We start from the raw sequence: 21,580 nt of genomic DNA on the forward strand, positions 1-21,580 counted from the left end.
AGTAACCACCAGGTGACAGCTGCGGAGGACTGCCAGGACGCCCACAGAGCTCAACAAGTGGGACCACACTCATCACCAGTCACTGAGAAGAATGTACCCTAACCACAGAGTGCAAATTTAGAATAGCATTTTCCTTCTCTCTCTCTTTTTAAAAGTCTCATTCTGTCCCCCAGGCTGGACCAACCTCAGCCTTCTGGGTTCAGGCAATTCTCATGTCTCAGCCTCCTGAGTAGCTAGGATTACAGGCACGTACCACCACAGCTGCTAATTTTTTTTTTATGTTTCGTAGAGGCGAGGTTTCACTATTTTGGCCAAGCTGGTCTTGAACTCCGGACCTCAAGTGATCTGCCCACTTTGGCATCCCAAAGTGCTGAGATTACAGGCATGAGCCACCGTGCCTGACCAGAATCCAAATTTTCAATAAAGGTCTCCACTAACAAGGAAGCAAAGTCACTTAATTCAGCTTGATTTTAAAAAATCATGTTTTACAGCATTATTTTGCACAACTACTAGATGATGGGTAGTCAAATTTTATATCTACACACACACACACACACACACACTTTTTTTTTCCTTAGGGTCTAGATCTGTCACCCAGGCTGGAGTGTAGTGGCATAATCCTAGCTCACTGCAGTCTCAAACTCCTAGGTTCAAGTGACCATCCTGTCTTGGCCACCAATTACAGGCACATGCTACCACACCTAACTTCCTTTTTTTTGGGGGGGGGGATGGGGTCTCACTCTGTTGACTAGGCTAGAGTGCAATGGTATGATTTTGGCTCACTGCAACCTCCACTTCCTGGGTTTAAGCGATTCTCCGGCTTCAGCCTCCCAAATAGCTTGAATTACAAGTGCATACCACCACACCCAGCTAATTTTTTTTTGTATTTTTAGTAGAGACAGGGTTTCACCATGTTGGCCAGGCTGGTCTCATCCACCTGCCTCAGAGTCCCAAAGTGCTGGGATTACAGGCATGAACCACTACACCTGGCGAATTTTGAGAGTAGGGATAGGGTCTCACTACATTGCCCAGATTGGTCTTGAACTCCTGGCCTCAAGCAATCTTCTTGCCTTGGCCTTCCAAAGTGCTGGGATTACAGGCATGAGCCACCGTGCCTGGCCGCTAAATAAATACTGAGATGATTTCTGCCTCCATGATGTTACTTAATCTCTCATCAACACTTATGTGTAGTTTTTCACTTTCATTTCACTTGTCCATGATGGAGGTTTTCGCTGCCATTTCTCAGTGCATTTGATTTTCATAAGCAGAGTGCTGAGATTATGATGGGTGGGAAATCCTTTTGATTCATCTTTCATCTTGTTGGTGTCTCAAAAGGGTAGAAAAGGTCAGGTGACTGAGAATAGATGTATTCAACTCGGCACGAAAACTCTTTGAGTTCAGGCACGATGACCTAGCGAAGGTGCTAAATGCAGGCAGTATTTCCATATTAATTTGCATAAAAGATTTTCCCCTCAAAATGATCCATATATAATGCTTTTTTAAAAAAATACTGAGTCTTGCTCTTTTTGCCCAGGCTAGAGTGCAATGGCAACATCTTGGCTCACTGCAACCTTCGACTCCCCAGTTCAAGCAATTCTCCTGCCTCAGCCTGCCAAGTAGCTGGGATTACAGGCACCCACCACCATGCCCAGCTAATGTTTGTATTTTTAGGAGAGGCGGGGTTTCACCATGTTGGCAAGGCTGGTCTCAAACTCCTGACCTCAAGTGATCCGCCCGCCTTGGCCTCCCAGAGTGCTGGGATGACAGGCCTGAGCCACTGTGCCTGGCCTGTATAATGCTTTTATTAGGGTATTCCCAACCAATCTTTAAGTTTAACAAATGATAAAATAATCTTACCAGTCATGAGTTGTTGCCCTGGCTCTGGTGCAGCTTTGGGCAGATTCTCTGTGAGGTGGCTGGCATCTGGGTAGGACAGAGCACTGGCTGGCTCACAGTCGGCAGGGACATAACCATCTCCAGTGGTCAGCTTTCCCAGAGATTCCTGGCACAATGACAACCACAAGCCAGTTGAAATAGCTATCAGGCTTTCCGCATCGTAAGACGAGATCATATAGAGACAGCAGAGCTAGTCTGGGAAAAGTCAAAAGAGCCCTGGACTAGGAGCCAGCAGATCCAGGTTGTGGGTGTAAGGTCTGCTAGGAATTGAATGGGCTCATCATTCTTCCCCAAGCCTCCATTTTTTCAACTCTAAAATGGGGAGGATAAAACATTCCCAGTCTTACTCATAGAGTTTAAAAGAAGATGATTAAAAGAGAACAGTTACAAAAACAGCACATAAAAGGCTAGACAGATGTAGCATATTGTTATTATACTGCACAGAGATATTCAAGACTATAAAACTAACTCGTTAAGTTTGGTAGTGAGGGAATGAATGAACCTGGATATAGGAGATTGACATTTCATATTTCAAGACTTCACTTTGGCTAAGTGTCCATTACCTTCTCTTCCTTTCTTCTATCTAACATCCAATGCAATGAAATTCTAAAACTTTAATAGTTCAATCAGATTCATGTGAAATTTATCCATTGTGAGTCATGAGGTGGCCCAAAGGTGGCAGCAGAGCACAGAAGTGAAAGGGAAGAGGTGTTTTTCAGCAGCTTTGGTAAGAAATCATTTCATAAAATGTCAGTTGCCCACTGAGAGAAACCTACACAGGGTTTAACTCAGTTAATTTTCTATTTATTAATAACACAAATGTAACATAAAAATAGTAGAGGAATTTCAAAACTAGACAGAGGCAGTGGGTCACATTATATTGTGAATGTACTAAGTGCCATTGAATTAATTGTACATTTCAAAATGATTTCATGTTATATGAATTTCACGTCAATTTGAATCAAGTAATAAATAAAAACAGTATAATATAACCCACTTACCAAAAGAGGAAGGTTCTTTTCTTCCAATATTTGAGGATATATACTTTATAGCAATCCATTCTATTTTCTTTCTCAGATATAAGTAAAATCAAATTTTGTCACTAAAATTTTTATGAGAAAAATTGGTCTTATGTACAAGTTTTAAATGCTGCTCAAAAGTTCTGACAGTATGAATTCAGAATTACAAAAGCTCTTATTTTAATAGATATAAATTATTATGAATAAAAATCCTAATTTGGCTTTATACAGTTATCCAAAACTTGTTGATACTTTTTTTTTGAGACAGAATCTTGCTCTGTCACCCAGGCTGGCGTGCAGTGGCAAGATCTCAGCTCACTACAACCTCCATCTTCTGGGTTCAAGCAATTCTCCTGCCTCAGCCCACTGAGTAGCTGGGATTACAGGTGCACATCACCACACCTGGCTGACTTTTGTATTTTTAGTAGAGATGGGGTTTGTCCATGTTGACCAGGCTGGTTTTGAACTACTGACCTCAGATGATCCCCCTGCCTCGGCCTCCCAAAGTGCTGGGATTACAGGCATGAGCCACGGTGACCAGCTGATACTTTTTAAAAGTAGAATTTACCCATTGGCCAAACATTATATTTTAAAACACAGGTAGTGGTTGCAGGTAAAATATGATTTCTGAGAAAGAAAGAAGATGTGCATTTCTACTTATGAAAAATTAAGGTTTTGACTTTTGCCTGGTATAGTTTTTATGACTTAACATTTTCTGGGTCTATTTACCTATATTTTTATATAAACCACTTGAACACACATCTTTAAAAATACGGCATTATAAGTCATCTTAGATTCTTTGTTCAGAGAGAGAGAGGTTATTTATGTTAAGGAGATTATAAACATTGATTTCTCGTACTTTCTCCTTGGTGAAGTAGAGGTGTATTGAAATATTTAACAAATGAACCATTTGATAATTCTAACATACTTGTAACCACATAGTAACATAAACAATACTGACTTGCATTTAATGTGGTGCATTATACTAAGTGAATGCATGCCTGTTATTTCATATGATACCACAGCAAGGTAGTGAGTGGCCATAATGATATATAACCACTGTAGAAATTTGGGGAAACACAAGTATCGCTCATTACCTTATCAGCTGGAGGGAATCACTGTTAACATATAATTGGTGCCCCCGCCCCCAACTCTGGGAGATGACCAAGGCAGAGAGCACCAGCCCAGAGAACTAAGCTCAGAAATGTTCAGTAACTTGTTCAAGTTGTCACTTGACCAGTGCCAACTAATCAGCAGTGAAGCCCATGCCATGCCCAGGATTTTACTATCCCTGTGCTACACTGCCCTGCCATTGTCAGCCATAGGCCCTATATACAGGTAAGGTAGCAATTCTATAATATCTTCCGGCTAAATTATCTCATGACTCACAACCTGCTGATGTATTAATAAGCTCCCTCAGCTCACACTTGTAATCCTAGCACTTTGGGAGGCCGAAGCGAGTGGATCACTGAGGTCAGGAGTTCGAGACCAGCCTGACCAATATGGTGAAACCCTGTCTCTACTAAAAAGTACAAAAATTAGCTGGGCATGGTGGTGTGTGCCTAAGTCCCAGCTACTTAGGAGGCTGAGACAGGAGAATCGCTTGAAGCTGGGAGGCAGAGATTGCAGTGAGGTGAGATCACGCCACTGCACTCCAGTCTGGGTGACAGAGTGAGACTCCATCTCAAAAACAAAACAACAGCAACAACAAAAAACCTCCCAAGCAGTCCAGGTATTTAAGTGAATGACTCTGTTGAAAGACAATTCTCCAGCCGTCATCCTTTCCCACTGGCAGCTTACCCATGCTTTCCAACAGACTCCATCTTCATGCACATTCATGCATATTCATGCACTTCCACACCAAGTAACTTAAGAAAAAGTCAGTTACCTTCTCCACAGCTCCGCCTGGCCGAAAGCCAGTGACAGTCACTTTAATGGAAGTGGCCTGGACTTCCGAGTCCAGATCGCGTGGATCATTGGCTCTGCCAGTCAGGTTCACTGCCTCTGAGCCACTGGGCCTGACCTCAGCCTCAGATCTCTTGCACTGCGGGCTGACCCTGGCCACTGGTCTGTGCTTGGAGGACAGGCCTTCATTCTTCTGCTGGGGGGAACTGGGGCTCCCAGTGTTCATCGGACTCTGGGTGTCTGTATGGACTGTGTATTCCAATTTGGGTGCACTACTTGATCCTGGCAGTTCCTTTCTCCACCAGCTTCCAGGGCTCCCCTTGGGGGCCTCTGCAGAGTCTGTGAGCTTGGCTGCTTGGGAAGGAGTGCCCATCATGCCCTCTGGGACACTCTCCTGTAAGTCCACTGAGCTGCCAAGAAGAGGTGCCGAGACAGCCTTGCTGACCAGTGTTTTCTGGGGTCGTTCCTCTTGGTTGTTGATGTCCACACCCTTGGAAGAGATCAAGACACACCTCGAGTCATCCTCTGCCAGAGGCCTGCTGGGATCCAGGAGGGCCCCTGGGAGTGAAATGCAGTCCCCTTCTCCGTCAAACTCTTCCTCATCACTGGCATCATTGGCATCGTAGCAGCCTACCTTCCTCTGGCGGAGGAGAGGGTTGCGGAGGGCCTGCGGGCTTCCGGGGAGACTGGCTTGTCTGGCCACTGTCACCTGCTTGTGGAAGAGCCCAGAGGTCCGCTGGCTCCCAAGAGTCACAAGGCTGTTGGCTCTGGCTTTTCCAGGCTCCTTGTGAGCTGTTGGAGATGGGCACAGAAAAGTCAAGTGAAACTGAGCTTCCCACTTGGTCCTGTCTTATCCTCTGACCCCTTCATTAACACGTAAGCATTTCCACATTCGCTAACACCAGACAGCCAGCCAGGCACAGTGGCTCATGCATGTAATCCAGCACTTTGGGAGGCCAAGGCGGGTGGATCATGAGGTCCAAAGATCGAGACCATCCTGGCCAACATGGAGAAACCCTGTCTCTACCAAAAATACAAAAATTAGCCAGGTGTGGTGGCGCATACCTGAAGTTCCAGCTACTTGGGAAGCTGAGGCAGGAAAATCGCTTAAACCTGGGAGACAGAGGTTGTATTGAGCTGTGATCACACCACTACACTCCAGCCTGGCGACAGAGTGAGACTCCGTCTCAAAAACAAACAAACAAACAAACCACCAGACACACAACCTCCAGCCACTGGATACAAAACCTAGGCAATATGGTTTCCTGGAGGCTATACCAAGTGGACAGCCTTTCTCCTTTCCCTACTGACCTACCCAGCCCCGTTTTTTCTTAATCTCCAACCTATGGATTAACTCAGACATGTGCTATCAGAAGATAGAAACTTAATTCTTCCACCTCCATGATATCTAACACATTGTTAGGGTTCAACCTAAATGCTGCTGAGAATTCCTCTGTAGAAGTCCTCCCGAGGACTGATGGCATGTCCCACACACCTGGGCTGCCTTCTTGGCCCCTTGAGGTCTTTCCTTTATCTGCAGAAAGGGACACTTGGTTGACAGGCACATGAGCGCTTGCAGTGTGGTACAGCAAAGCCTGAACCGTCCTATGTCTCAAAGGTACTCTAGAAGAATGCCAACCTAAATCTGCAAACTTTTTATATCTTGCTAAATGTAGTCAAAAATGATATGTGTTTGCACCTTGAAATGTTTCTATAAGAACAGAGCAAGCTTGTCAATAGCTCTAAATAGAGTGACCATCGCCTGCCTCTACTAAAACAAGGGGATGTTCTTCAGATGTCAGAAATTAACAGGAAACCTCACCAGCAGAAAGAAGTCTGAGAAATTGGTATGAATCGCATCAGATTATCACCTCATATTGTCTTGGATAGATGTATCAATGAGATTAAAAAAACTTCTGATAATATATCTGAGTTCTCAATCTTTAATTCACTGCCTTCTACAAAGAATGAAGCTAGGGCTAGTGAGGAAGGGACCTGGAAATGGGCTGAATTCCCTAAAATGTAAAAATGTAAGGACATCAGGTTGCCCACCCTGATTTGATGCCATCCATAAAATTCAAGAATATGTTATGTAAATGGCATTGAAAGCAGATCAAGTTTAGCCACCACCCACTCCCGCTACAGAATGTGCATCCAGCCTGTTTAGTAGTAACTGAGTGGCCAGTCACTAACAGTGGCTGCATTTTCCAAGAGTAAACTCTTAGGGTACAGCATTGTCTCCAGTTCCTTTTTTTTGAGATGAAATTTCACTTTTGTCACCTGGGCTAGAGTGCAATGGCATGACCTCAGCTCACTGCAACCTCTGCCTCCTGGGTTCAAACGATTCCACTGTTTGAACCTCAGCCTCCCAAGTAGCTGGGATTACAGGTGCATGCCAACATGCCTGGCTAATTTTTGTATTTTTAGTAGAGATGGGGTTTCACCATGTTACGCAGGCTGGTCTCAAACTCCTGACCTCAGGTGATCCACCTGCCTCAGCCTCCCAAAGTGCTGGGATTACAAGCATGAGCCACCACACCCAGCCTGGTCTCCAGCTCTTTCCTCTTATTACAGCAGTAGGGTAGTTAAACTATGGTAGCCTCCAGCACAGAGGTGGGAAAGTCACTGCTGCCTGGAATGCAGAGCCCAGCCCCCTGGGGTGCCCCTGCTTACTGGAGGTGCTGGGAGGCAGGCTGCCATCCTCTGATGTGCTGCAGCCACTTCCTGGGTGATCCTCGTCCTCAGAGCCGGCCACCATGAAGTCCGATAAGGGGCCAGGGACATCATGAACAAAGTACTGGGAGAGTTCAGATTCAGAAATCAGGGAGTCCTATTGAAGAAGAAAACATCCAATGACTAAGAAAAGGCACCAGAAGCAGATTTTAAAGGGCAATTACGTCTTATCTTTCCAAGAACACTTCGTTCTAATCCACGGTCATTTGAAACAGCTGTGATAGTAAACACCAACCTCCATTTACTTCAAGACGGTGAAATTGACAAGTAATGAATAAAAAGGTGACTGCTGCCAGACAATGTGTTTAGAGACTTTTTTTTTGTTGTTTTCGGCTAAATTTTTGGCAATGATCAGAAAAGCCACAGCAGCAGAACATCCACCATCCCAGGAAAAGCACTGTGGGGATGCAATGGGAAAGCCAAATGTGATTCAAGCCAACCAGTCTAGCCAAGTGGTGAACAAAAATCAGGGGAGTCTGAGTCCTGCACCCCAATGTACTGAGACTCCACAAGAGCCTGGCTGAGGTTGATTCCACATCCTCCTTAATGCCCTGAGTCCCGGCTCAGCCTGCTTTATCATGGAGCAGTCTGAAAAGTTATTTTGCAAACTGTAAGGCCAGCTGTGGTGGCTCATGCCTGTAACCTCAGCACTTAGGGAGGCCGAGGCAGGCGGATCACGAGGTCAGGAGTTAGACCAGCCTGGCCAACACAGTGAAACCCCATCTCTACCAAATATACAAAAATTATCCAGGCGTGATGGCAGGCACCTGTAGTCCCTGTTACTCGGGAGGCTGAGGCAGGAGAATCACTTGAACCCAGGAGGCAGAGGTTGCAGGGAGCCAAGATCATGCCATTGCACTCCAGTCTGGGCAACAAGAGCAAAACTCCAACTCAAAAAAAAAAAAACCCTAGTTATTTTATTTTGTTGCTCTGTTCTTTTCCTGGATAAGTGTTTAACAAAAGAAACGCACATTTTTGCATCTGTTCTCAAGTGAGCATTGTTGTGATTTCCTGTATAAAGTGGCAAACACGACTCATGAGCAGGAACAGGAACTGGGCCCTCAGGCTTGACTTGTGGGCTCCAGGAACTGGCTTGTGGTCCAGTTGAGAGAGGCAGGTAGCAGTGCACCTTGACTCACCTTTTTTGCAAGAGAGGGACTCTTCAAGGGGGTACCTGTTGGAGGGAAAATTCACATATTGACAAAACAATAAAGCTCAAGTCACAAACAGGCTCACAGCCTAAACTAGAAGAGGAGGGGCAAACACAGTCAACAACACTCCCTTTGCTGGCAATGGGCTCCATGAACAGGTGTAGGCATGCATGCAGTCTACCTGGGTATCTGATCCTCACACCCATCCCATCTGCCATGAAGCTTCAAGCCCTATCTCAGATGCTACTGTCTGCATGATGAGCCCAGTTCAAATTTCTTCTGAATTTCCAGTGTTGTATCCTACCCACACATCAACTTCCATACACATCATATCACACATGAGTAGATGTGTCTTCTCTCTCTCCTTCAATCTACAAAGCAAAAATGTTGACTGATCTGATCCCATGGAGCTGGACACTGTACCTTGCATCTGTTAAGCTTTTGTTGATAAATTGCTGAATGGATTGAAGGATGAATGAACAAATGAACATCACCCAAGAAACTCATGCAAGAACTGAGGAGATGACTGAATATCTATTTTAGTTTTTAACTGCAGGGTGAAAAGGCTCAGGATTTAAACTATATGCCATGAAGCGGAAGGAACTTTGGGCATGAGGACTATGGCTTCATAAACTCTTTTATAAATGATCAAGTGGAAATGCTAGAATCATGAGAGCACAGGTTTCAGGCAGGTCGGGATGATGAACTGGTTGAATAAAGAGCCGATGATGGCAGTGTCCACTTTAAATATGTTAATTACAAATGTAAATAACCAGGATATTTCATGATTGCCAAAAAACAAAAACAAAAACAAAAAAAAACCCTATGCTTTCCTTTTCCTCTGACAACTAATAATTTATGTCTCAGTTCCTTTTCCTCCCAGGTAGCAATCTGATCATCAGTATAATCCCAAACTCTGAAATGTGTGAAGAGTCCCTTTAGGCTTCCATGCTAAAGGAAACATTATTTTTAAAACTTGATACAATGTTTCATATTTTAAATTAATAAGAACTTCCTACTATCTCAAGCCTTCCCTGCCTGAACTTTTCCACTTAAGAGAGAAATCATGATTTTTGCTACCTCTATTACCCTCTTTGAATGAAAACTTTTAAATTCACGTAAAGAAATCTCAGGCTTTTGGGTAGAGAATACTCTCCATCTACTAAACTACTGACATTTTGGTTATCATTTCCCTTTCATCTTTAGTATTTTGGATAAATCAAGCACGAACACATGAAATGCTTCTAACTCACCTTTGCAAATTATTTGAATGTAGTGTAAGAAACATGCATAATTAGATCTTTAATGAAACACATTAAATAACTGCAGAAATCAAAAGTAGCAGCCAAGAGAAAGCACAGACTGTCTTTGACAGCTACTTTTGCCAAACCTGATAATTACAAAGAATCCAATAATAGGGCACCGGGGAGTGCATCAGGGTGAACTTAATGAGAAACTCTTCTGAACGCTGAATGAAAACGTGTGATTACAGTACCTAAGCCAGGAGAGGAATTGGCCTCTTTGCTCTCCTGATAAGTGCTGCGTGCTATCACTTCATCCATTTCCTGCTCGGAAACCTGATTTTCAGCAGAAAGCAAAGATTAGATGGCTTCATTTATTTATTTATTTCTCCCAGTAAAAGTACCTAGGACCACAGTTAGAGTCAAGTGTAGTTAAAGAGGCAAACCACAGGGCCAAAGATTATGACCATCCTCTGAAGCAGTAACTCAGAGCATGTACTAAGTCCAGCAACACATACGTAACAAGACTTTCAACTGGTACCCAAGTTCATTAAGCAAAGCATTCAGTGCTACGATTGCCAACAACATGGCTAATATTTGCCTCTCTAGAAAATTCACTTCTTTCTTTTTTTGTTTATTTTTTTAAATTGAAAATTCATTTCTAATTTTATTTTTTGAGACAGACTCTCACTCTGTTGCCCAGGTTGGAATGCAGTGGCATGATCTCAGCTCACTGCAACCTCCACCTCCCAGGTTCAAGTGATTCTCCTGCCTCAGCCTCCCAAGAAGCTGGGATTACAGGCATGTACCACCACGCCTGGCTAATTTTTGTATTTTTAGTACAGACAGGCTTTCAACATATTGGTCAGGCTGGTCTTGAACTCCTGACCTCATGATTCACCCACCTTAGCCTCCCAAAGTGCTGGGATTACAGGCATAATCCACCTCACCCAGGCTTTCTTTTTTAAAAATTTTTCAACAATTTTAAACCTATATAAAACATGTAAGAGTAGTGCAATAGTATACTCCTCACCCAGAATCACTAATTTTTAACGTTTCTACCACATTCACATGCATGTCTTTCCTACACACACATAAAATTACAGCTTTTTGCTAAACCATTTGCAGCTAAATTGCAGACATCATGACCCTTATCTTTTAGAAACAAAGTCATTCTTTTAACTAACCATGATACTATTATCAAATGCAGGAAATGCAACGTTCACAACTGTGTATCATACATTTCATATTCCAGTTTGACTAAATACTGAATACCAAAAGTGTTTTTCTAATACTGTTCTTTGCAAGTACTACTCAAGTGTGCCTGTAGTCTGGGACTAGCTCACGGAAAGTTTAATGCCAGCCCGTGATGAGATAAGAACTTCACTACAGAATGCAAAGTAGCATACGGCTTCCTTCATCAACATCATGCTAAGGAAAAAATGTCAGCTCAACTATATAATAGTCTGCACAGCGAGAGTGTTTACATTTTGGTGCAATTACATCTTGCTGCAGACCTGAGACAGATTGGCCTGGATCAACATCTTTGCATAGTGATGCTTTGTTTAAAAAAAAAAAAAAATTGTGGGCCAGGAGCAGTGGCTCACACCTGTAATCCCAGCACTTTGGGAGGCTGAGGTGGGCGGATCACGAGGACAGGAGATCAAGACCATTCTGGCCAACAAGATGAAACCCATCTCTACTAAAAATACAAAAAATTAGCCAGGCGTAGTGGCATGTGCCTGTAGCTACTCAGAAGGCTGAGGCAGGAGAATCTCTTGAACCTGAGAGATGGAGGTTGCAGTGAGCCGAGATCGCACAACTGCATTCCAGCCTGGGCAACAGAGCAAGACTCCATCTCGGGAAAAAGAAAAAAGTTTTTGGCAATCTAGGATCTAGTTTTTGTCATGTCTTTAGTCTCCTTTAATCTGAAACAGCTCCCGAACCCTCCTTGGTCTTTCAGGGCACTGATCTTTCAGGAAGAAGCCAGGCCAATTCAAACCTTCAATTAGAATCTGTCTGATAGTTTCCTCATGCTTAGATTCAGATTACTAATTTTTTTTTGACAGGGAAAGTACAAAAATGATTTGCATCTCAGTGCATTCAGAGGCACTAAGGGTCAATGTGTCTTATAATTGGTGACAATTTTGATCTCTTGGTTAGGATGGAATCTGCCAGATTTCTCCATTGGAATTTTTTAAGTCATTAATGAGTAATCTGTGAAGAAACAGTTTGAGACTATGTAAATATCCCACTCTCCAATATATTTTTATCCCATGGTTTTAGCATCATTGACTATTATTGCTTAAATCAATTATTACTATGAAGCTTTCAAAACAGTGCCTCTTTAAATGTTCTATTCCCTCTATATTTATTAGTATCAAGGCAGAGTCATGGATGTTTTTCTCAGGTGCTATCCATTAACTGTCATTATTCATGGGAGGATTTTTTTAAAAGGCCTGACATATGGAGAAATATATTGATTAAAACAGTAAGAAAATAGGCCGGGTGCAGTGGCCCATGCCTGTAATCCCAGCACTCTGGGAGGCTGAGGTGAGCGAATCACGAGGTCAGGAGTTTGAGACCAGCCTGACCAACATGGTAAAACCCCATCTCTACTAAAAATACAAATTAGCTGGGCATGGTGGTGCATGCCTGTAGTCCAGCTAACTCAGGAGGATGAGGCAGCAGAATTGCTTGAACCCAGGAGGCGGAGGTTGCAGTGAGCTGACATCGCACTACTACACTCTGGCCTGGGTGACAGAGTGAACCGGTCTCAGGAAAAAAAAAAAAAAAGGTAAGAAAATGTTGTGGTCGGGCATGGTGGCTCACACCTGTAATCCCAGCACTTGGAGAGGCCAAGGTGGGCAGATCACGGGGTCAGGAGTTAGAGACCAGCCTGGCCAACATGGTGAAACCCCATCTCTACTAAAAATACAAAAATCAGCTGGGTGTGGTGGTGTGCAGCTGTAACCCCAGCTACTCGGAAAGCCAAGGCAGGAGAATCACTTGAACCCGGGAGGTGGAGGTTGCAGTGAGCTGAGATCACACTACTGCACTCCAGCCTCGAGAGAGAGCAAGACTCCATCTCAAAAAAAAAAGAAAGGGTGGAGTTTATTTTTTAAAGGTAAGAGTAGTTAAAACTTAAAATGGTAATTTTATGTATTAAGATAATATTTGGCATAAGCAATGTTTGAATAAGCACAGCAATGTCTTAATAAATATTTCTATATAGAATTAAGCATTACATTTTAACATCACAGGTAAATCATAATGACATTGTGGCCTTTATGTAATGCTTATGGTAGGCTTCACAGGAAATAAAATATGTACACCTACACACACACAGGCATACACACTTAAACACCACCCTCCACACAGAAAAGAATAATTTTTTATAAATGAGTCAGGGAAAACATCAGCTTAAACAGTGGTTGCTGTTTTTCTTAATACTCAACTTTCAATATTTGCAATTGCTTTTTTTGACTAGGAGAAAATGGACTTCTATTACTTTCTTCCATTTAACGTAAGCTAGAAGCTGCTGTCCCAGCAAGTCCAAATCTCAGGCTGACTAGACCTGGAAGGCTTAAATATCCCTACTGGGCAGCCACCGCTCCAGAAATTATGAGAAACAGAAGAAAAGAAATCCTTGTGGTATTTCTCTTGGAACGACAAGAAAACTAAGCAAGCACATACATTCAGTATCAAAATGTACCATTGGCATGAAATGCTGGGCTAAGTGGTACAAAAATACATTCAACATAAAATGGAATCTTGACCAAAAGAAAAATAACAGCATGAGGTTACAACTAAGAACACCATGTTTACCTAGGAAGAAACGTGAAATCCAGTCAAACAAGCACTGGCATTTGGTTTTGCTGGACGTATCTTCAAAACTATCATAGAAGACCGTTTTACTGTGGCTAGAAACACAGATGAACCTGCATGGTCAATGGGATCACAGCCACCAGTCTATGCCTTGCCCTGAAATGCCATTTGGATGTTTGATTGTATTGGTAAAACAGGCAGGGGGTTTGGGGCTGAGATGAACTGGACCTCTAAACAAATCATGACCCATGTTATGCTGTTATTTTGAAGTCAGACATGCCTTGAAGCCAATGACTGCAAACCACTGAAAACTTTGTTTTCTGTAACATTGCTGAGGGATTATTAGGGCAGCCACAGGTGACAGGACTGCTTCCCAAGATGAAAGGGGGTGATGTGGGTGGTAGAATCCAACTGGAGATTCTGGCCGAAGGAGCTGAGAACCACTTTAGATGCAACCATCAGGCAAAGAAAGCCAGCAGTGAAACAAGAGAAAACAGATTTTAAGTGAAGGTATCAGAACCACAGAATAGAAAGGAGAAAAAAATAGGAGGTAACAAGGAGGAAAAAATGGAAAAAGCTGGAAGCAGGAGTTGGTTGGTTGGTTTGATTGGACTGATTGATTGACTGACTGACTGACTTAAGACAGAGCCTTGCTCTTTTGTCCAGGCTGGAGTGCAGTGGTGCAATCTCAGCTCACTGCAACCTTCACTTCCCAGTTCAAGTGTTTCTCCTGCCTCAGCCTCCTGAGTAGCTGGGGTTACAGGCACCTGCCACCACCCCACCCAACCCATTTTTTGTATTTTTAGTAGACAGGGGTTTTCACCATGATGGTCAGGGTGGTCTCGAACTCCTGACCTCAAATGATCCACCTGCCTTGGCCTCCTCCACAGTGCTGGGATTACACATGTGAGCTACTGCGCACAGCTGGAACTTGGTTTTATATTAAAAATATTTATTTTAAAAACTTTTTATGCAAGACATTTCTGAGGATGCATATAGAGAACATGATCTGAAGAAAAGTAGAGCTGCCTCTGCATTAATCTAACGGCAATCTTTGTTCCAACACTGTTACTGACATCACGTCCCCAGATCAAGACACAGAGCTGTACGCAGCTTGACAGCACTTATTTGTCCTGGGGAGGACCAGGACCACAAATGAACATCACTAAGTATCTAAATTGATGCCATCAAGACATCTCAGATGCGGCACACAGAGCCCACAAGGGCTCTTGGCATAGACTTCTTACTGTTATAGTAACCTGGGAACATTTAGGATGTAATTAAGCTATACTACAAGGAATGCCAAGGTATGCCCATATGACAAGCATGGGTAAGAAGTTTTCTTTTCTTCTGAGACAAAGTCTTGCTCTGTTGCCCAGGCTACAGAGCAATGGCGTGATACTGGCTCACTGCAACCTCCACCTCCCAGGTACAAGGGATTCTCCTGCCTCAGAATTAGAGTAGCTGGGACTACAGACATGTGTCACCACACCCAGATACTACTTCTGTATTTTTGGTGGAGATGGGGTTTCACCATGTTGGCCAGGCTGGTCTCGAACTCCTGACCTCATGTGATCCACACACCTCAGCCTCCTAAAGTGCTGGGATTACAGGCATGAGCCACTGCACCTGGCTAAGAGGTAATATTCCTAATGAACACTTTTTTTTTTTTTTTTTTTTTTACTTATTTGAGACTAAGTCTCGCTGTGTCACCCAGGCTGGAGTGCAGTGGCGCAATCCTGGCTCACTGCAATCTCTACCTTCTGGGTCCAAGTGATTCTCACGCCACAGTCTCCTCCTAAGTACCTGAGATTACAGGCAGAAGCCAGCACACTCAGCTAATTTTTGTATTTTTGGTAAAGACATGGTTTTGCCATGTTGGCCAGGCTGGTCTCAAACTCCTGACCTCAAGTGATCCACCAACCTTGGCCTCCCAAAGTGCTGGGATTATAGGTAGTAAGCCACCACACCTGCCCTTAATGAATATTTTGAGTTGTTGAAAGGAAAGGCTGAATTTTGTTAAATACAACTTAATCACAACATTAGAGATAAGCTAATTTAAAAAGACTTTTACAACAAGTACTCAAAAGAGTAAAAAATAGTGTTAAAAGTGGATTGAGGCCGGGCATGGTGGCTCATGTATATAATCCCAGTGCTTTGGGAGGCCAAGGTGGGAGGATCACTTGAGGTTAGGAGTTCGATGGACAACATGGTGAAACCACATTCTAGAAGAGCGCAAAAAATCAGTTGAGCATGGCAGCACCACCTATAATCCCAGCTACTCAGGAGGCTGAGGCAGGAGAATCACTTGAACCTGGGAGGTGGAAGTTGCAGTGAGTGGAGACTGTACCACTGCACTCCAGCCTGGGTGACAGAGAGAGGCTCTGTCTCAAAAAAAAGAAAAACAAAAGAAAAGAAAAAAAGTGAATTGGGCTTGTTCCTTTCTTGTGTATGTCAAAAAACAAAAAATATTGGGTTGAGTTGAATGAAACGAACTTGCTGAAGTGTCCTATGGTTAGCTTCAAAAATTAAAGACAACTGTACAAGCATAGGAGATATAACCAAGTAACAGTGAAGACCAGCAACGTAGGGAATTTGATTATCTGCAAGCTCAGTACAGGTCAAGTGTGACACTGGTGCTGAGAAAACACGAGTGGGCTCTTAGGCTTTAGTTACAGAAGTGTTCTGCTCAGGGCACGGCTGGCTTAGACAGAGGAGGAGCCACTCTTTAAACCGGCTCTTGTCTTTTATCTAACAGCAACATCCTCACCCTAACAAGGCGGTTAACGTTCTTGGGGTCATGAATTACTGAGTATTTGACAGAAGCTATTGACTCCATCCACCATTGCAAATACTTTCACAAATTTGTGTAGTTCATAATGTCCTGGTAAGGGTCCCATGAACTTCAGGTTCAGAGTAGGCTGTGAATTTCCTGAGACACATTCCAATTAATCATGTAGCCCCTGTAGTCCCTGGCACCCAGTGGAAGCTCAATAAATGTTTAGGTAATGAATATGATATAGGATGAGAACTGATTATCTGAATCACCCTGGCTGGAGGGAGAGAGGGAAGGAGAGTCGCTCTGTTGATGCCTGGCAGCCTGCCTGCCTGCCTGCTTCACAACCTCCACATGTACCCCAGTTCACCCCCAGGGCCTCCTTGGTGCCTCTGCCTCCTGTTCAGTACCAGGTTCATGTGGACTGGTGGTCAGGCTTAGCAGCTAACATTAGACTTGAAGGATCTTCCCTCTCTACTCCCTAGTACAATTTGTAAGTAAGAAAAGGTCATTGAAAAATTCATTCTCAGGCCGGGCACAGTGGATTACACCTACTAAGACGTAAGCCCAGCATCTCTGGAGGCCAAGATAGGCAGATCATTTGAGGTCAGGAGTTCCAGACAAATCTGGCCAACCAACATGGTGAAACCCCCATCTCTACTAAAAATACAAAAATTAGCCGGGTGTGGTGGCACCTGCCTGTAATCCCAGCTACTTGGGAGGCTGAGGCAGAAGAAACGCTTAAACTCAAGAGGCAGAGGTTGCAGTGAGCGGAGATCACACCACTGTACTCCAGCCTGGGTCACAGAGCAAGACTCCGTCTCAGTAATAATAATAATAATAATAATTATTATTATTATTCATTCTTAACAGAAGACTATATGGGTATCTTTACAAAGACAAAATGTAAGGAGCTGCAGTGATATGCTACGTTCTGTTGGCTCAAGGTCCCACGTGGTTCCTCTTCTTTCCCGTGGAGCCATCTGTATTAGATAAACCAAGAAAGAACTCCCACTTTCAGAATGTGTCTTTAGTAGAGCAAGCAAAACCAGTACTGGAAAATGCGAATATATGTTAAATGTCATGGTCAGGAGAATTTCAATACATATTTATGGTGCTTACGTAGATTCCAGAACAATTGTGTGAGACACTGTTTACACAGAGTAGTTAATGAAAATGATCCTGGGATGAATTTAAAAATTCAATCGCAGCACTTTGGGAGGCCAAGTGGGTGGATGCCTTGACGTCAAGAGTTTGAGACCAGCCTGGGCAACATGGTGAAACCCTGTCTCTACTAAAAATACAAAAATTAGCCAGGTGTAATGGCACACACCTATCATCCCAGCTACTCAGGAGGCTGAGGTGGGAGGATCGCTGGGGCACAGAAAGTTGAGGCTGCAGTGAGCCATGACTGTGCCACTGCACTCCAACCTGGGTGACAGAGTGAGACCCTGTCTCAAAAAAAAAAAAAAAAAAAAAAATTTAGTCTTGAGGACTTGATCTATCAGACAGAAAAATAGTATCCTTCATAATTTTGAATGAACTTATAAGTAACTTTTCCATTATAGTTTATTTGAAATGCTGGGCTTTATTATTTCCCCCAACTTTGATGGAAGCAAAATATACAAAGTAACATTTGCAGATAAGCAATTGGTTTGCAAAGCCAGATTTCATCTTATTTTCACTTATTTAAATTCCAAGATAATCATTTGGTAAGATAAATAGGTATTTTTCTGACTCAACAGTTGAATGAACATTAAGAAGGAAACATTCCTCCACAAATCTGAAGACATTTATTTGTCCTTTAAAAGTATCTAATATGGGGCGTGGTGGCTCACAACTGTGATCCCAGCATTTTGGGAGCCTAAGGCAGATGGGTTGTTTGAGCCCAGGAGTTTGAGATCAGTCTGGGCAACACAGCAAGACTCCATCGCTATTTTAAGATTTTTTTTAGGCAAGCCATGGTGTCTCACACCTGTAATCCCAGCACTTTTTTGGGAGGCTGAGGCAGTGGGTGGGTGGGTGGGGGAATCACCTGAGATCAGGAGTTCAAGACCAGCCTGACCAACATGGAGAAAACCTGTCTCTACTAAAAATACAAAAGCATCAGGGCGTGGTGGTGCATGCCTGTACCCCAGCTACTCAGGAGGCCGAGGCAGGAGAATCACTTGAACCTGGAAGGCAGAGGTTGCAGTGAGCCGAGATTGTGTCATTGTACTCTAGCCTGGACAACAAGAGCAAAACTCAGTCTCAAAATAAATAAATAAATAATTTTTTAAAAAAAAGTAAACTGAACAACTTTGTACTCTAGAAATTCTATAGAAATGCAGAAACAGTTTAAGTGAATTAAGTATATTACCTGAGTTTAAGTTAATTCTAGTTATCTTTCCAACTATTATGAAAAATTTATTTTTATACTATTTTAATTGTGATACTTTCTCATTTTTTAAAATTTTTATTCTTTTTTTAATCTTCCACCATCTGACCAAGAATTTTATTTATTATTTATTTTTTTTTTGAGACAGAGTCTCACTCATTCACCAGGCACCAGGCTGGAGTGCAGTGACACTATCTTGGCTCACTGCAACCTCCATCTCCTGGAATTCTCCTACCTCAGTCTCTCAAATAGCTGGGACTATAGGCACACGCCACCACACCCAGCTAATTTTTTTATTTTTTTTGATAGAGATGAGGTTTCACCATGTTGGCTAGGATGGTCTCTATTTCTTGACCTCGTGACCCACACACCTCAGCCTCCTAGAGTGCTGGGATTACAGGCATGAGCCACCGTGCCCAGCCCGTATTTTTATTTTTAAAAAATAGAGACAAAGTCTCACTATGTTGCCCAGGCTGGTCTCAAATTTCTGAGCTCAAGTGATTCTCCCACCTCGGCGTCCCAAGGTGCTAGGATTACAGGTGTGAGTCACCATGACCCGCCCTCATTTCTTAATCAAAGAAAGTTTCAAATCCACTGAAACTGTTTTAAAAATAAATTAATTATTCAGCATTAAACTTAAAGATGAGAGAATTCCCAACATATGGCCAAACAAAAGATGTGGTAAGAAAAGCCTTCTTATTTTGAAACTGACATGGTCATAGAGATCGCCCAGTCCAAGGCTCTCAGATTCTCTTGCTGCAAAAATCCAAAGAGGTTAAGGACTCAGCATTCTTACCTCCCACCAGACAAGTTTCAAATTTACTAAATAACATTGTCAAAACTTTCTAGTAAGATTTTCTAAGACTGCGAAGATGAAGTCCAGATTAAAGATTCATTTCCCACATGAACCAGCTGTAGGCTGCCTGTCTATCCCCAGATGGGAAAACCATCTCATCAAAGAGTATACAATATCCTAGGAAGGTATATCATCTTCCCATGCTCAGAACAGGGTGAACCACCTCACCTTTGGATTAGGGTGCCGGCCGATGACAAGGCGAACAGGTCCTGGAGGGCATTTGCTCAAGATGGCGTGGACTTTGCTTAAAGCAGCATGGCGAACGTTGACGGAGTTCACTTCCAGGATTTGATCTCCGCGGCTAGGGAGAGCAACAGAATCCACACTCTGTGTTAGCAGCCAGCTTCTTAAAAGCTAAAAAAAGCTTTCCTTCTGGGAGAGGTTTATTATATGAAATGTTTTCTTTACTTTAAAGCAGCACAAGATATCCTTTCCCCTTGGCATACATGTAAAAATGCAACACATAAACACGTTCCATTTTAAGTGGGCAAAGGTCATTATGCATATTTACTGGCATTTTCAGAAATAGCCATGTCAAATAAAATTAATAAAGACAACAATGAAAAATAAAAATAAAAAAAGAAGAAAGAAATGAAAAATAAGAGACAACAATGAAACCCATCATTTCTTGGGCATATACTGTATGCCAGGCACTATACGATGCAGGCTGTATAACAACGCTTTGAGTAGGTACAATTATTCCCATTAGGTAGATAGGAACACAGGCTCAGAGAGGTCACCCAGATGTCACACACTGTTGGACTAACTCGGGTCTGTCTGACTCTCAACCATCACATGACAGAGCCCCTTGACCACCAGCAGCTCTCTCTTCCTACCATCTTGAAGTGATTATTATAACTGAAGGAGGAAATAGCTGAAGCTCAAAGGTTACCCAAGAATTTGTAAAAACGTTTCGAATTTGAACAAATGAGAAATTGGGGACAAGCTCGCGTTTTGACTGGAAATTACAGGGAGAGAAGTCAGTAGGAGGGAACAAAGACTCTTTATATGGGATTTGAAGAACGTTCATTTGGCAGGCTGCGGACACATGGAATCATTCAAGAAAGAAACATCATCTTGGGATGTTATTAAAGGATTTTTTTCTTGGGGTCTAAAAGTATATTTTCTTCAATGTAGTTTGGATGATTTGCTAATTTTTTTTTCATATGGAAATTTACTCTAATGATTAACTAAAAACATAATATAAGCTATTAACAGGGCCCCAAAATGAGAACCTCAGCGAATGCCATTTTGACAATCCCTTAACCACTGAAGGACTTAGAGGTTTACAGGGGAGAAAGATGATACTGTTTGCACAAAGTGCTTTGTGCAATGCATGTACATTCTTGTGACATGTAGGTGGGCACTGACCCACTGCAATTACTATATAATAGAACGCCTACATTATTTCTTACGTGAACAGAATGCCCATGTTACAACTCAACTATCTGGATTAAGAAATCAGACACTCAGTGATTTCAGAAAATAGGCACCTGGACCATTCAACAAGGAATGAAAATGGTAGAAAAAGTTTGAGAGAATTCTTAATAAGAAATGCCTCCAGTTCAAGGGGACGATTTCAGGACTGTTTGGCATCAAGTGGATTCTGAACCATTTGAGCAGTTCCAGTATTTCATATGCATATTACATATGTGGACATAAAATGAAAGAAAATATTGAGCTAACCATAGGTATCTGTGGAGTTGTATCTTGTCAAGTTTCTGAAACCGGACCTCTGAGACCAAATAGAACAAAATAAGTAGGGAAGCCAAGATCCAGAGTTCTCAGATTCAACCAA

The 21,580-nt window shown here is 42.7% G+C and overlaps 1 protein-coding gene across 21 annotated transcripts in view; it reads right to left on the reverse strand.

Annotated features, from left to right (window-relative positions):
- The window catches only part of PDZD2 (PDZ domain containing 2), a 471,153-nt gene that overhangs the window by 27,320 nt on the left and 422,253 nt on the right, over positions 1-21,580 (reverse strand). For 18 of the 21 annotated variants that reach the window (XM_035291726.3, XM_035291725.3, XM_078365635.1 and 15 more), the window contains 6 exons: positions 19,951-20,083; positions 10,200-10,281; positions 8,693-8,727; positions 7,494-7,650; positions 4,804-5,612; positions 1,858-2,002 (listed from right to left, as the gene is read on the reverse strand). In XM_035291726.3, the coding sequence (XP_035147617.3) occupies positions 1,858-2,002; positions 4,804-5,612; positions 7,494-7,650; positions 8,693-8,727; positions 10,200-10,281; positions 19,951-20,083 (1,361 nt within the window). The remainder of the gene's footprint in view (positions 1-1,857; positions 2,003-4,803; positions 5,613-7,493; positions 7,651-8,692; positions 8,728-10,199; positions 10,282-19,950; positions 20,084-21,580) is intronic. The other 3 variants (XM_078365629.1, XM_035291724.3, XM_078365638.1) reach the window with 1 other exon arrangement.

The sequence above is a fragment of the Callithrix jacchus genome, chromosome 2, assembly GCF_049354715.1.
Source record: "Callithrix jacchus isolate 240 chromosome 2, calJac240_pri, whole genome shotgun sequence".
Lineage (NCBI taxonomy): Eukaryota > Metazoa > Chordata > Mammalia > Primates > Cebidae > Callithrix > Callithrix jacchus.